Genomic DNA, 16954 nt, shown 5'->3' on the forward strand with positions numbered 1-16954 from the left:
TGGCACCCTGTGCAAAATCTTTCTTTCCCCCACTCCCCCTCCCCGTCATTGAAAGAAAAACTTGGTAAAACAGTGTTGGGACCTCACATAAGGCAACACAGGCGAGCTACAGCTGTACCAGCTGAGTGCAGCACAATTGCCAAATTTTAGCATGGGGGCCCATGAATAGCAGCCAACTTTTAGAGCATGTTCACACTTGCTAGATTTACTGCAGTGAAAAAATCCACAAAAAAAATCCACACCAAAATCTGCAGTATTTTGTGTGGCTTTTGACACATATTTGACTTCTTCAAGTGAAGGGGTGAAAAATGCTGCAAATCTTCAGCAAAATCTGCATGAAAAGCTGCAGATTTTTTGGTGCGGTTTTGCTGCAGATTCTTCTGCTGTGGAAGGTCCACAGTAAATCTGCTACATGTTAATACACCCTATAGCTGGGTTCACAGAGGGCGGAACTGCCTCGGAATTTCCGTGCAGACTTTCCCCATGGAAATTCCGCTGGCAATCTTAAGCCCGAGCCTAATCATAAAGTGGACGAGATTTGCAAAATTAGTACATAGAAATGTACTAATTTCACCTAACTTTTTGGATCATCTATCGAAACTTATTACTAGACCACTACAGAGTTAAATACAGTGTACAGTGTTTTGTTCATTATATCACACTATACCATGTTCATAATGTTGTAACTACACCTATAATGTGGCTATCCGAGCTGTGGTAATTATCAGCACTTACTGGGGGAACAGCTCATCTAAAGAAGTGTGAAGACCAGGAGAGAATCTCAGTCTAGATCTGTTCCTCCACATGATAGACTCAAAGTACTAAATACGTAAGACCATTTCACAAACCAGGAGAATAGTTGTGAAAATTTTTGCAAACATTTTCTATAGGCCAGATGTATGCCAAAGATGTTTTTGGCACATAATGCAAGTATGACCATGAAATATCTAGATATTCACTTGGCAGGTGCCTGAGGGGGCTTTGTATTAAATCCAGTACTCCATAGTTGTCTGAGGTATTGGAAAAATATGAGCAGCCTATTCAATGGATATTATGTTAAATTATAGTAATGCATAATAAAAGAAGAGAAACCTACCGTACAAGGCTCTGAAATAAGCCTAATCAGAGACCTAATTTCAAAAACTATTGCTGATATCTATAAAAACAGCCATATATATTAGAGTTTTGCAGAAATGTCCGAAGACGTAAATACGGTAATAGTACAAAATGTCAAATTAGTAAGGATAAGAGACTCAAACGATTAAATATTAGTTCATTTTCTACAGCAGCAAATGACTGCAGTTCAATATCTAGAACTAGGCACAAGTTAAATCTTGCCAGAAACCTTAAAACACCCACTAACCTCCCTGGCCATCATCTCTGGGGATTTGGTTTGTGGTTTAGGCAATTGGGCTTCCTGTGTGGTTACATAGGCACTTTCTGTGTAATGGCAAAATGTTTATTAGATAATAAAAAGTGTGTGAGAAAGGAAAGTCGGGGCCCTTGTTCTATATGGGAAGTGTGTGGAGATTTATGGTTTTTGAAAGATGTGTGGTAATTTATAATTAATTGGATAATAATATGTTATATTTTTACAAGGTTATTTCAGTTCTGACTATTTTCTTTATAGTTTGTGGCATTCTTGCAGACACCTCCGGAATGAAATTCTGGTTATTCATTTACTATGTTTATTTGGGAAATATCAAACAGAACCCAACTCAAGCATTTGTGCAATACAGTAGCTCTTAAATATGTGCTCTATTTATTTTGCCAGATGCTAGAGGAAATATCCGTCTGTCCTGCCTTTTCATTTGTTTTCAAAAGTATGAAAACTAAGTAGAATGCAATAAAAGTGTTTTGTTTAAAAAGTTAACTTACTTCGTTTTCAAGTGAGTCAAGAGAGACAGTTATATTAATGAAGGGGCATTCTTAAATTGGAAAGTTATGGCATAGTATTAGGATGGGGTTGTTCTTGCACCATGGGTGGCTGTAAGTGCTGCCGTGCTTAACCCTTTCCAATCCAATTTGTATCCTGGTTTTCCTAGGGGGCTTACTCTTTTTCTGCCGTTATACAACGGCGCTATATGCTGGCTAAAGCTAGTACTGTATGAGGTGACACGTTAGATAGGCTCCAACAGCAGAGAGGCTGGCAATATGCAGTAAGAGAACCCCGACCGATGTCCTCCAACATCAGAGCTGTACAGCCTTAAATCATAATGTCTTCAAAGGTCAGACAGTGGATTGGAAAGGGTTAAAAAATCAGGACTAAAAAATGGTGGAGCCCCACTGATCCAACTACCGATCCTAGTGAGAGCATGTTCCTGTCCCTGTGGTTGTCCTACCATTCAGTATTGCATTTACCTAGTAGAAGAGGCAAAACATCACAATTTTAATGGAATTATTAAAAAACCTGCTCCTGTGTCTAGATATTGCTGATATATACCTGTTACGGGGCCCTCTGGTGTTCTTTTAATTCCATCTCAGAACGTCAATTTAATGTGCTTTTTCTACTTGCGTGCAGGCCACCCAATAAGAGCCAGCGCACTAGAGGAGACTTTATCTCACCATCACTGGGCACATTAGGGGGGCTAATAGGGAAACAAAAGAGCAGCAGGGGCATCATAACAAGTGCAGAACAGTTCTAGACTCCAGACTATTGTCTTAACATGATTGCAATTGAAAAATTCTGTTTACAGTGAAATGTAATATTTATTTGTAGGCTAATCCCTCTTTTTTTGTTAATAGTTATATTTGTCCATATCTGTTCATATCTCAGAAACATGGGAAACTGCCAATACGGTTGCTATCACAGCTGCTAAAGGATGTTAACCCAGCTTTCCTAGATCGCTGAATGACATATCTGCCTAGTGACCCAGGTGAAGCTAAGTAAATGTATTATTCAGGGAAAGCTGGATGATAACCCCAATGGGCGTTGGCATGGCAGCTATATTCGTGGTCACCCACTTTTCCCAGACTCAAGATATAAATGTATTGACTGGATAACTCAACCAATATCAAGATTACCCCAAAAACCAACTAACACCAATTGTGTTCAGCCATAATAGGAACAGAGCTGTGCAGCCCTTTATCTCCTCCCTCTGTCTAGCACTCTGCTAATGACCTTAGAATAATGCTCCATTTACATGGGACAAACTGTTGGGCAAATGCTGCTCGACACTCATCCCAGTGATGCTCGCTGCTGTTACACAAGAGGGAGTACCACTGGCATCGCCTACAGCGAAGCCGGTATGGAAGCGGAGGAGCCCCCCCCCCCCCCGCCGCCCGCCTCCATTCACAGTAAGCAAACAGTCATTCAGAAGTGAACTACTGCTGTTTACATTGAACGGCGCATTGTTGTTCAGTCACTGCATGCATTTACACGGGACAACTATTGCTCAAATTCCTGCGGGAGACTGGGAATTTGTACAATTCTGAACAATAAATGTCCAGCGTAAATGGGCCATAAGTTCCTCTTCAATCTGCAAGATTTTCCCATAGCTGCACCAGTTCTCTGGAATGTACTACCCCAGCCAATCAAGTCAATTTCTGACACTCACCGTTTTAAATGTGCCCTAAAATACATTTTTTAGTTACCTAACCTAACTCTTTTCTATTTACCCCACTTCTACACTTCTCCCTTGGAAACCTGACCACTTCTTCCCATTGCGTCTACCACACCCCATACACCCTAATGCACTTCATACCTGTATTTACACAGATACGGCTGGTGGCTGGCTCATACAGATTTATGTATAGTACCATATTTACTCAGAAGATGGCAGGACCGTTGTACAGAACAAGCACTGCTACCTCTTGTGCCATCCCTATGTCCTTATAGTCTTGTGAGCAGGACCCTCACTCCTATTGTTCCAACTGTTGATTGGTGTAAATGCTGTATGTCATGTCTTATTTTGTATATGTTCCTTCTGACTTGTAAAGTGCTATGGAATATGTTGGCGCTATATAAGTGTAGATCATTTTTATTATTATTATTGTTGTTAAAGGTCACAATGCGATGGTTACTGATATCACATATACAGTAAAATAGCTGCCTGTGATGGCAGGTGGATTATAAGAGTACTGCTGGAATAGCTAAAACTGAACCCAATATGAACTTAAAACTGTTGTTTTAAGAATACATCGCTTGTGACTCATTTTCCACATATCTCAGTCTCCCTTTGTTTCTTGGACATTACAATGACTGAATTATGTTGAGTTAATATTTTGAATTCTAGGCTTTTACAGATGGACGGCACATGCTGTTTACTGCCAAACATACTGTAAGGCTGTCAGCATTGTCCACAGAATAGTTATAAAGCACATATATTTGTACTTATTACAGCAGCAGATAAACTCATTCTCAAGTTGCAACCATTGTCAGTCTTTTTTGAGGCTATAAAAAACTATTTTGGGTCACCCAGTGCCCAAACTGTTACATGCTCTTTCCTTCTCCCTTCTATTTCCTTTTCTATTTGTCTGTTAGTTTACCATTAAGATTCTGATAAGCAAATATCGACAAATAAGCAAATGTCGGACGATCTTGAAGCCTGCACCAAGTAAATCATCTGTTGTCGGCAGCACACCACAGATGTGTGGCTGAGAACAATGGAACTGTATGTTCCTGAACAATCGCCCTAATGATCATTTGGAACAATCACAAAAGTAAACATTTTTTTGTTACTTTAGGTCAGTTCCTGCCCTGCTGGGTAAGTGACCAACCACTCTCAGGTCAGACCTGCTGTTGTCACAGTCTTTTCTACATTGAGTGGTCATTGCATTAAGAACACCTACTCAATAAAGGGTTGGTCCACCTTTTTGGGCCATCATGGCTTTCAGACATTGGGGAACAGATTCCACAAGGTGGCAAACATCCTCCATACTCGACTAGACCCCTGCCCACTGCAGCAGCTTTGTCAATTGGTACAAATTTTGCAGATAAGTGGGAGCAGATCTCACAATCCTTTCCAGCATATCACAAACATGTTCAATGGGGTTACAGTCCGATGAGTTTGGGGGTCAAGACAGTATGGAGAATTTATTGTTGTATTCCTCCAACCACTTTTTAGTGTTCCCAAGCCTGATGACACAGAGCGTTGTACTGTTGAAAGACGGCACTGTGGTCAGAGAAGACTTCCTGAAAATATGGCTGCAGATAGTCAGCTAACAGGTCCCCGTAGAGTTCACCATTTAAGGATTGAGGTATGATGACCAACAGTCCTAAGTCATGCCAAGAAAACGCCCAGACCTTGACACCATGACTACCAGCCGGTTGAACCGCAGTGAGGCACTCATGGAATACAGCTTCATGCTGTTTATGTCAGATGCCGACCTGGTAATCCATATGGTTCAGCAGGAAATGGGGCTCGTTATTCCAGATGACCTTCTGCCATGTTTCAAAGGTCCCCTGACATCTTTCCTGGGTCCATGTGAGGCATTGTTGGTGATGATGCAAAGTCATCAGGGGCACCCCTGTCATTCTTCAGCTATTGAACCCTAGTCAATGCAAGGTATGCCGCATGGTCTTTGTGGAAATTTGTGTAACTTTCCTGCTGTTTTACTGCTGGGCTAGATGGTCCACTGTGGCATGTTCTTGTTAAAATACCAGACTGCAGAATATGTTGGCGCTATATAAATAAAGAAAATAAAGACTTGTCACTTGACGTTCGCCTCTAGAATCAACTTCACATGGCCTGCCACTGTGTAATCTTCTGTCAGATCTTTGTCCATGGTTCAACTAGTCTTTGTACACTCTTGATACCGTAATTCAGGAACAGCCAACAAGTGGGACTATTTCAGAAATACCGGCACCACACCTATGGGCACCAACAATCTGCCCACAGTCACAGTCACTCAGGTCACCACATTTACCCATGATTACCAAATGTTGCCTTCTGCTGTGTATAGGAGTGGTCAGCACATTATTTAAGAGCAGATTGTGACACAGCCATCACATGGTACCCCATTACCGATCACAACATGTCACATGCCAGCTCTTTCTAATGCAGTGATTGTTTAGTGTATAGAGCAGTGGATAAAGGAAAGAAGCATTCATGCTGGTACCCATTCTCATGAACCATGGATATCAATTATGTTTGCATGTAAAGTGAAATCCCTTTAACCCTTTCCAATCCAATTTGTATCCTGGTTTTCCTAGGGGGGCTTACTCTTTTTCTGCTGTTATACAACGGCGCTATATGCTGGCTAACACCAGTACTGCATGAGGTGACATGTTGGATAGGCTCCAACAGCAGAGAGGCTGGCAATATACAGTAAGAGAACCCCGACGGATGTCTTCCAACATCGGAGCTGTACAGCCTTAAATCATAATGTCTTTAGACGTCAGACAGTGAATTTGGAAAGGGTTAAAACATCTTGCTAGTGCTGAATGTGTCCATGTATAAAAGTGTTGAAGGTGGCTGTGTTTAGGCAGCTATGAATAAAAATAAATGAATATATTTATATATAATTACATGAAAAGGTTATATAATAGTGGAATACATCATTGCTTTATTTATTTGTCATGTAACAAAATATTATGTTTGGAACCTTCTTTTGTTTTGCTGCATTTTAGACATGCTGTTGAGAGATCATATTATTATTATGTTATCTTATGTTTATTTGTAGTCCAAGCTTGTTTTATCTGAGCAGGTTTCATGCAAGCAGGAATGTATTATGTAAAATCTTGCCAATTCACTATTTTGTTTTCCTCATTGCTTTCTACTAACTACTTCCTCTTTCCTTCCTCTTTGCTACACTTCATTTTTACAGTAACTTTATATGCAAGTGTAAATACATCTCACAGAAGACAGGCAACTATTTAATAACAACCAAGACATTGTTCATTGTGTGATACGGGGGGAAACTATCTTGACTTAGGCCTCATGTCCACGGGGAAAATCAGGCCCGCTCCGGATTCTCCATGGAGAATCCGTAGCGGGTCCCTCCTGCCCCGCGGACATGAGGGCTGAAAATAAGAATAAATCAGAATAAACTTACCTCCCGCCCGCTCCGGATCCTTCCTTCGCTGCGGCGTCATCTTCTCTGCGTCGCGGCCGGATCTTCTTTCTTCGGCCCGGCGGATGCGCAGGATGACGTCGGTGACGTGCCCCGCGCATGCGCCGGCCCGAAGAAAAAAGATCTGGCCGCGATGGAGAGAAGATGGCGCCGCGGCGAAGAGAAGAACCGGAGCGGGTGAGTAATTCCGATTTTTGTCTCCCGCGGATCCGGACGGCTTCCATAGGCTTCAATAGAAGCCCGCAGGAGCCGTCCCCGCGGGAGACCCGCACGAAAATGGAGCATGGTCCAGATTTTTTCATGCTCCATTTTTAAAAAAATCACTTTTATTGACCATCCGCGGGTATTTATCTACCCGCGGGTGGTCAATGCATCCCTATGGGATGCGGATCCATGGGCAGGAGAAGAGTTAAAATCCGCTGCGGATTTTAATTCTTCTTTTCCCCGTGGACATGAGGCCTTAAAGATTGGTTTTATGATTTCACTTATTAAAGTGCCCAGAAAGAGCTCTATGATATGTATTAGGATAGTGCGCATCTATCAATTACAATGTATTGTTATGGGTGAATCAAAATGATTTGGAAGTGAAACCTAGCCAGATATTTACACTTGAAAGGGTGGTATAAAAAATGATGTTTATGATGCATTTAAATGTGTCATGAAAGTCAGACAACTGTGACCCTCACTGATTGCAGCCTTGGCCCATAAGGGAGAGATGCCTGCTAGTGTTTGGTCATTGTTCGTTATAATGAATGGGAGTTATGGAAGGATCTCACATGGCTGGGTTGGGGCTGGTTTCTTGGAATTAGTGGGGATTCCAAATGCACCGATCCGATAAAGTCTTTAATGGAACAAATCAACTTTGATGAACTCAAGATTTATACATTGTAATTGATAGATGTGCACTATCCTATCAAAAGTACCGTATATACTCGAGTATTAGCCGATCCGAGTATAAGCCGAGACAATAAGTTTCACCACGGAAAACTGGGAAAACTTATTGACTCGAGTATAAGCCGAGCTATACTCAAGTATATACTAGGTAAAAAAAACCCTCCATACTCACCTCTCAGCTGGTGTCTGTGTGACAAGCTGCTTGAGTTCTCCACGCTGTTATACCCCGCCATCCTCTCTGCTCGGCTCTGTCAGTGCTCTGTAAGTAAGCGCTCTGATTGGATTGAGTGCCAGCCAATCACAGCTGACCCTCAATCCAATCACAGTGCTTACTTACACAGCACTAACAGCAGGGGATTTGAAAGCTGAGCAGGGAGATGACAGCAGGGAGAATTCTAAAGCAGCTTGATGGCTGTGAATGATCAAGCACTGGCTGTGATTGGCTGACGCTCAAACGAATCACAGCTCTTACTTACACAGACGCCGGCTGGGAGATAAGTATAGAGATTTTTTTTTTAAGCCTTCCCTGACTCGAGTATGTTGTTCATATTTCCTGGTTCATCATTTCAGTTAGTACCAAAGATTTTTAATAGGGTTCAGATTGGGACTCTATGAGTATTGTCACATTGTCAACAGCACATTATTGTCTAGAATGTCAGGTTGCACCTGAATGTTCATTGTTGTTGCCACTACAACCAACTGACTGGGACCATGCTGCATAAAACATCCCCAGACCATAAAGCAACCTCCATCATACTTATCTATGGGCACAACACACTCAGGCAAAAGGTGTTCTCCAGGTTCCTCCACACTCGGGTACGTCCATCTGATCTGAGGATGGAATAGGGTGATTCACCCCTCAATAGAATATTCTTCCGTCACTCAACTGTCCAATGATGACGCTCCCTGCACCATTGTAGATGGGACGATACATCTTCCATGAGTGAACTTGCCAGTCATTTACAGGATGAATGGAGAGAAATGCCAGCTGAAGTGTATCAGACGTTAGTAGAAAGCATACCACAGAGAGTATCCAATGTCATAAGGGCTAAAGGAGCCCCACTAAGTATTAACATATGCAAACAAATACTATTTTTGATTCCTGCTCCGGTGTCCAATTACTTTTGGGAGGATAGTGTACTATAGAGCCCATGTAATTTTAGTCTAAGATGTAATGTCTGTATTTAGTACTTGTTAATTACTAATAAATAAAGTTAAATATTTGGTATTCATTCCAAAACTACATTTCCTTAAAACCATAAATTTACTTAGCATTCTGGCGTACTGCTTGCAAAGTTAATCCAAATAGAAACTCATTGCATAAATTTAGTGAAAGCATGCACATCATTAAACGGGGGTCTGACTCATATTAGCCAATTGACTCTTCTACAATGAAGTTTCTTCTCGTTTGAGGTGGTGCGGTAGTTTTACAAATGCTATCAGGATAAATATTGTTATACAAGCTAGAAAAAACTTCCTAAAAATCATTTATTTTCAGAAATTGAAACATACTGCTTCATGCATTGGGATGTACAGTATACATAAAAGGGCTCTCTTAAAATATATACATTTTGCTGTATTGACTGAGCACTAGATGGGCCTGTACTTTCAGCTATGCCACTTTTAAAATTCAATACTGGTCAAGTACGGATCTGGTAGATCACAGCTAGGGTGTATAGAGGGGTGGTGGGCAGTGTATATTTAAAAGCATTTGTCCAGAGATATATTCAGTATTTGCAAGCAGGCATATGTAAAAAAAACTGTGTTCCCCTCAAATCTGCCCCCCAAAATCAGCAAAGTGTGACCCAATTTTAAAAGTGTGTGTGTTAGAAACTTACAGCATGTTACTGTAAGTACTCAATTACTTAAGTGGTATGTATACATTTCCAGATAAACCTTGTATTATACTTCAGGATGAGGAGTATAATATTGCAGCAATTCACTGAATACATTTCTGTACATAGAAGAGAAGCGGCTGTCTTTAGGTGGCCTATGTTTTTGCCCCCCTGGATGGAAAGATCCATTGTTTTCTTCCTTTTCCATACCCATTCAGTGAACCATTTTTCCAATTCCCTACCTCCTTGTTTGCACCCTCCACTTCCCACAGGCCCCATGGTGTGTCTCTATGATATGTACACCATGTATTGGATAATTGCTTTAGGGAAACTGATGTTATCTATCTCTTTGTGCAGGCTGCAGCTGAACAGGAGCAAGGAGCATACTTCCTTCCTGAGTTTGCTCTCTCTCCACAAGGAAGTTTCCTGGAAGACACAACAGGAGAGCAGTTTCTAACTTATCGCTACGATGATCAAGTGAGTCAGTGTTTTTGTTTGCTCTTTAAATGTCCATATGAGAAACCCATTACTCTTGCTTTATGATATCACGTATGCACGTAGCCATAACAATTACTTCGCCAAGAGGATTACATTATAATTACTATCAGATAACTTTTGGGTATACGAATTATGTTTAAAGTTAAGCTGCTCACCTTGGGATGGCTGAAAAAGTTTTCTAGACTTTCAGGTATATTCTGGAATTTTATTATTGAAAAGTGGGCAGTCCCTTTAATGGGGCCATGTTGCAGTTCCCTGCACAGTGGGTGGCCGGGGCGTCGTTGTGCTAGAATAAACATGAGGTGGCAATAAATCATCACTATGACCCCTTCATTCTCAGGTTTGATGAGGTTCGTACTTTCACTCATCCTAAAGTGATCCCGGTGATATGCCAACACTTTATGGCATCCAAATACCCCTATAAACAGCATTGGCCTTAGCAGTTATGTTCTTCATCATTATTGCCTTTGTATTGATATCGCTAAAATGCCATCTTAAGAAATAATAGCATTTTTCTAATCACTTAAAAAGAACTGGCCTTATTGAAGTAAATTTTTGGATATGATTTGGCAGACCATTTGGGTTACCAAGAGTGATAGAGCTGTCATTTTCAAGGATTGGGGATAGAGTAGCCAGTTGATGAGAATTACATTGGTCAGTTTGTATTGAATAAGGCGTAAAATCCATATGACAAGGGCACCATGAAGAGCCATAAAGAATGTTATTATGTCTAGCAATAAGAAGATGAGATACACACAAAGTGACAGAGACAAGAAGGGTATGAATCTTTCTTAATAGGTAAGTCACAAGTCAAGTTTGATAGATTCTGTCATGTGAACTCTGCATCAGAATGTAAATTACAACCAGATGATGTGTTCTAATAAAAGCAGTGGCAGATATAACAGTAATTGAGGTTCTTAGGCTATTACTACGCAGAAGTAATGAATAAGGCTTACTAATAGAGAACATGTTATTAAATTTGTTGGTGCACATGTCCTGTTCCACTATATTGTCTTTTATGTTTCCTTAACTCCACATTCCAATGGTAGATGACTGCTCATTTATGATCATTTCTTCATTTAAGGATCGGAACAGATCAATTTCTAGATCTATGGGGTGGAACAAGCAACTTATTGTCACGTCATAAAAGTGCTTTTCAAGGCACCCCTATTTTAAATGTATTTGGGGATTGAGTAGATTCTGTAATATGAAGGGGTTCGAATTAGTAATTTGTGCCCCGTAATATCATTTAAAGCCATAGTACAGGCAAGCTATGAACTTTGTAATTATATACTGCGCTGGACAACCTTATTACACAAGAACAGCGGCACTCGTCTTGGAGGAGGATTTGCAGAAGTTACTTTATGACCTCACACATCTGTAAAAATGACCTATGGCTGCTAAGTAAGAGCTACTTATGTGCTGATAGATCTGTCCCATCCTTCTATTACATGGTCAACCATTCATGTGACTGCCATGTAATACATTTCCCTGATTTCCATAGGATACTAGTACAGCCCCCTGTAGAGAAGGGGTTGTCCTCATGAGACAGCCTCATTAACATCTATATGGATGAGTGACAAGTCAGAAAATTAGTAATTCACAGCTTAAAGGAAAAAAATGTTTTCTTCTTAGTAGTAAGTACAAGGGTTCTAATACAAACCAGGCCACCAATAAAGGACTTTAAGACCTTAAACAAAAGATATTCTAAAGGGAATAACATTTGAAGGGGTTTGTCCAAGACTGGAAAAGAAAGTGTGCTGTTTTTTTCAGAAACAGCGCCACATCTATCCATAGGCTATGTTTAGTATTGCAGTTCAGTTCTATTCACTTGAATGTCGATGAGCTGCAATACCAGAGACGGCCCATAGATAGACGCGGCACTGTTTCTGGACAAAGTCCTATTATTATGACATTCTGTAACTCTGCCACTTTCATGCACCATCCCCAGTATTGTCCATTTTATAAGCTAAATCTTTCTACATACATTGCTCTACTATCTGTTACTTTGTGGTAATGCGTCATGCATGGACTTTTGTAGATTAATGGTTAATTTGACTGCATTTTATGAGCTGAACTGTAAGGCTTTACCATAGAAAAAAATGCCTTGTAGCAGCCACTGTTCTAGAATGTTCCCAGAATAATAGTAGGGAGGCTCCGCTCAGCAGCTGTGCACTTACAGCTTTTGAAAATTGTAACGGAATATAGTGAAAAGGGGTTTTATTCCATGTTTTTGTTTCCCACTTTGTTGGTGGTTCGCTTTTTTTTCTTACCTACCGCATTAATTTCTTTCCAAAATCATGCTACAAAGGATTGGTTTTCCTATAGAAATTAACAATTCTTATTTCCCTGACACTTGAGGTGTCGCTTCCAAGCTTTAAACTGTTCCATGCTTTAGACCACCAAGTAGAGAGCTTTCAGAAACCTTATGTAAGCAGCCCGTTCTGGGGTTCTCTCTTACTTGAATACGTTCTTGTGGTCAGATAAACTTGCCGGTGCGCGGAGTTGCCACCGTGGCAGGGAAAATCGCATTTAATCGCTTAATCTCTGTTAGTGTTATCCTGTATTTACCTGTCACAGGTCTATATATAATCATTGTTATCCTTGGTGATAGATTAGTGTACATTATGGAGCATTTTATTAGGCAGCAGAAACAGTTTGGCAGTTTTATAAGCCATTTAAAAGAAGTAGCCGTAAATAACTTCCTCAATGTTCCTTCCTCCTAGAGCTGCTGATCACCATTTAACATTTTGCTAATGCTAGTTGACTTCACCAGTTTTATTTCTCGAGGAAAATTCTACTCAAAAGTCAGAATGTGCCCACATTGCCGCCCTGCCAGCTCTGCTGACTTGTTCATTGTAGTAAACACTTGATTCCAGAGGCGTAACTTAAAGCTCCTGGGCCCCAATGCAAAACCTGTAACGGGGCCCCCAACTATAATGCTTTATTCATACAACTGGGCTTCCTATATGGAGAAGAGCGGCCTTATGGGCTCTTAAGGCTCCTGGGCCCGGGTAGAACCGCATCCCCTGCATCCTCTATAGTTACGCCAGTGCTTGATTCTCCATGAAAAAAGAACGCTGGGTTATCTTTTCTTCTGTTTTTCCTGGTGGTGATACTATTTCACCTTTTACAAAGGGCTATGTTCTTACATAGAATGGCATTGATTAGATAGTGATAGAAATGTAGGGATAAATTCAGAACTGGGTGTTACCGCTCCCCTTGTTAATGTTACATGTCCATACCCAGTCTAGGAGGAATAAGAAGAAGAACTACGCAACATGGATTTTTAAGTAGGGATGCTCCGGCAGTGTAATATCATACAAATACAAGTATTTGCTAAAACGGGATATTTACTAAAATATATTTATGAAATGTCAGGCTGACTAACAGTTGCTCATTAAAAGATTTGTCTGATTCAAGAAAAAAAAGTTCTAAGCTACAAAGCCCTAGGACACCCTGCAATCATCTTATCATTGAGAGGCTCAAAGAGAAGTGATTGCCCAAAATATATTGTGCATATAAAGTGGTGAATTTAAAATGACTCAGACACAATTAGACCCTATGCAGTCCTTCTCCCGGTTCAGGCGGCAGTCCACCTGTTCCAGTGGCCCGTCTAATATGGTCATGACGATTCTAGACCACCTGATGCACACTGTGACTCCTAGTGGTAAATTGGTGTCTAAAACATTATATACTGCTTTGATTGCTAACATGAGCTATGCTGGTGGATCAGAAGCAGCATGGACATACCAATGCACATTGTTGTGTTCATCGAGTAGTGCCAGGAACACCACAGCCATGTTGGAAGAATGAAGAGGAGCAGGCAGATCAGTGACCGAACCGGGAAAAGGACATCTCCAAGTAATTTAATTTCCCCCTCTGGTCCCTGGACAAATGCAATGTTCGGGAATGGAGGGTTACTTTACATTCTATGGTGCATACTATACTTCATGTATTGTCTATATACAAACAGATATAATTACGTAGGTGACGTTCCAGATCTCTGCACATAGGGAATGAATTATTTACATGCAGTGATATACAGGATATATTGTACAATGCTCATTCCTTTAGTTCTGACGTCCTGCAGAATACTTCTGAAGTGTCTATTTTAGTGAACACTTGGACTTCCTATCAATGATAATGCTGGATCCTCTTTTTTAGAACTCTTTGTTATGCTGTTCTTCTTTTCTTCCTGGATATTGTGACCACTTGGGATTTGGTCAGTATACAAAGATCGCCATCTCTGAGGCCTGATGGTGGGCACGCTAAACAATTCACTTCTACATACAGGATTTTCATTTACAACTAACCTCAGTTAGCTCTATTCAACACACACTTCACATAATACATCGAATATGCAAAACTAAAACTTGGCCGAATGGCCACTAGCTAAACATATAGTACCCTAGTTATCAGTTCCCAAGCCTTCTATCTATCACTTCAAAGCATACCAGTGTTCATGGTGGCCCTTATAGGTGTTTTCAGTGCCTGTTCTTCACCCAAACTGAGAGCCATGTGATAGATGCTCACATCTATTTTATTGAGCCCTCTCAAGTGGTGTACAACTAGGCTTATTAGACAGTTCAAGACCCGAACTATCTGGTTTCCTGGTTTACACCTTTAAGGGATCATTCGAATGGGCGTATTTATGCAGTGCTGAAACTGCATAGATTTGCATTTGGGTATTCAGACCCTGATTTTTCATGCACATCTTTTTGTGTATGAAAAAAACCCGCATCATGCCCTATTTAATTCTGTATAATAGACTGAAATAGCCCATTGAAGTCAATGGGATTGCGTAAATACACAGTAAATGCCAATGCTACATGCATATTTGCTATGTATTTACGCAGGGAGCAAGGAGAAATCTGTAGGACTTTCTTGCGGGTTTCTTTTGCTCCTCTAAACACACAGTGATTACGTGCACAAAAACACCGCAAGAAATTCAAAATACCCATTGAATATTCAGAGTTTTAGTTTGTGAAAACTTTTCATATTCATAGACCAAAACAGATTATGCTTGTGTGAATGAGCCATAACCTTGTTCAGGGAAACACTTCTTTGTCTAATATGTACATCCTGGATGCCCTTAATGTAGCACTCCAGTGTTATAAATCTGATATGCCACAATATGTATGAATACATTGACAACAGGGTATTACCATTCCCGATGTCAATGTGGCATATCCGTCGTTGTCCAATCTGGGCTGTCAGTGTTAGAGTACATAGAGAGACATCCTATTAACAAAGAGATGTATTCATAGCAACATAAACTTTGACTTAACTAACTTTAAAATACAAACTTATAGAGATCCAAACACATGGCAGTACCTTGCTGCAGTGCTTAATACAGGTATGCCCCTCCTTAGGCCTCATGTCCACGGGGAAAATCAGGCCTGCCGTGGATTCTTCATGTAGAATCCATAGCGGGTTCCTCCTGCCCCGCGGACATGAGGCCTAAAAATCAGAATAAACTCACTTGCTCCGGACGCTGCAGATCTTGCTTCCTTCGCGGCCGGATCTTCTTTCTTCGGCCCGGCAGATGTGCTCGGCATGCTGGCAGCGTGCCGCGCGCATGCGCCAGGCACATCCGCCGGGCCGAAGAAAGAAGATCCGGCCGCGAAGGAAGGAAGATCCGCATCTTCCGGAGCAGGTGAGTTTAATTCTGGTATGGGTCTCCCACGGATCCGGATGGCTTCCATAGGCTTCAATAGAAGCCTGCGGGAGCCATCCCCGCGGGAGACCCGCACGAAAATGGAGCATGTCCATTTTTTCCCCCGCGCCTGACGGGAAAAATGACATCCGCAGGTATTTAACTACCTGCGGGTGTCCAATGCATCCCTATGGGGCGCGGATCAACGTGCAGGAAAAACGCTGCAGATTTAAAATAAAAATTATCCCATGGACATAAGGCCTTAATATTCCTCTTGGCTCAACATATCAAGATGTGTGGCTCAAGATGACTATGTTTTATTTGTCTGCATGCGGCCACCTAGTGGTTGTGATGTGCAGTGCAGCCTGTCTAGGGTAGCTTAGCACTATAATGTATTGAATTTGTGTCAAGATATATTGGAGTCTTTTAAAGAGGTTTTGTCATTTAAAAAAAAAATTTATACTTGTCTATTCCTCCCCAGGCAGACTCCTTACCGCATCTTCCCCTCGCTGATCTTTTCCAGTCCCCCGGGTCACCTCATCTCCAGCCGTCCGGATCCTCTTCTTCTTGTTATGATGTGTCTATTCTCGGCATCCTTCTTTTTGCAGGTCAGTGTAGGTGACATCACTAGTGACATAACGTTCACTGCCTAGGAAGGAATGGCGATCTATTGCCGAGACTGCGCATGCACTCTGTCTCACTGCGAGAGTTCATATACTATTGCTGAGAGACAGCGCACATACGCAGTCTCAGCAATAGCTCTGCACTGCCTGCTAGGCTGTGAACGCTACGTCCTTAGTGATGTACATTGCTCTGCAGGACTACAGAGAATGGACACTTCGTCATCATCACCTTAAGAAAAAGAATCGGCCGGCTGGAGGTGAGGTGACTCGGGAGGACTGCAGGAGAAGGAGAAGATCAGCAGGGAGAAGATGCATTAAGAAGACTGACGGGGGAGGAATAGGTGCTTTCTAATGACAGAAACCCTTTAACAAAAATTGCATGAGCTTAAAGGGCCACTCTGGTGAAAATACATTTTTCCATCTCTGCCCCC

General features: G+C 41.4%; 1 protein-coding gene across 1 annotated transcript in view; it reads left to right on the top strand.

Moving 5' to 3' along the window:
• ADAMTSL3 (ADAMTS like 3) overlaps positions 1–16954 on the top strand; it is a 398680-nt gene that overhangs the window by 60603 nt on the left and 321123 nt on the right. Inside the window, exon 3 of the mRNA XM_066592680.1 lies at positions 10101–10220. Coding sequence (XP_066448777.1) covers positions 10101–10220 — 120 coding nt within the window. The remainder of the gene's footprint in view (positions 1–10100; positions 10221–16954) is intronic.

Source organism: Eleutherodactylus coqui, chromosome 2 (assembly GCF_035609145.1).
Source record: "Eleutherodactylus coqui strain aEleCoq1 chromosome 2, aEleCoq1.hap1, whole genome shotgun sequence".
Taxonomy (NCBI): domain Eukaryota; kingdom Metazoa; phylum Chordata; class Amphibia; order Anura; family Eleutherodactylidae; genus Eleutherodactylus; species Eleutherodactylus coqui.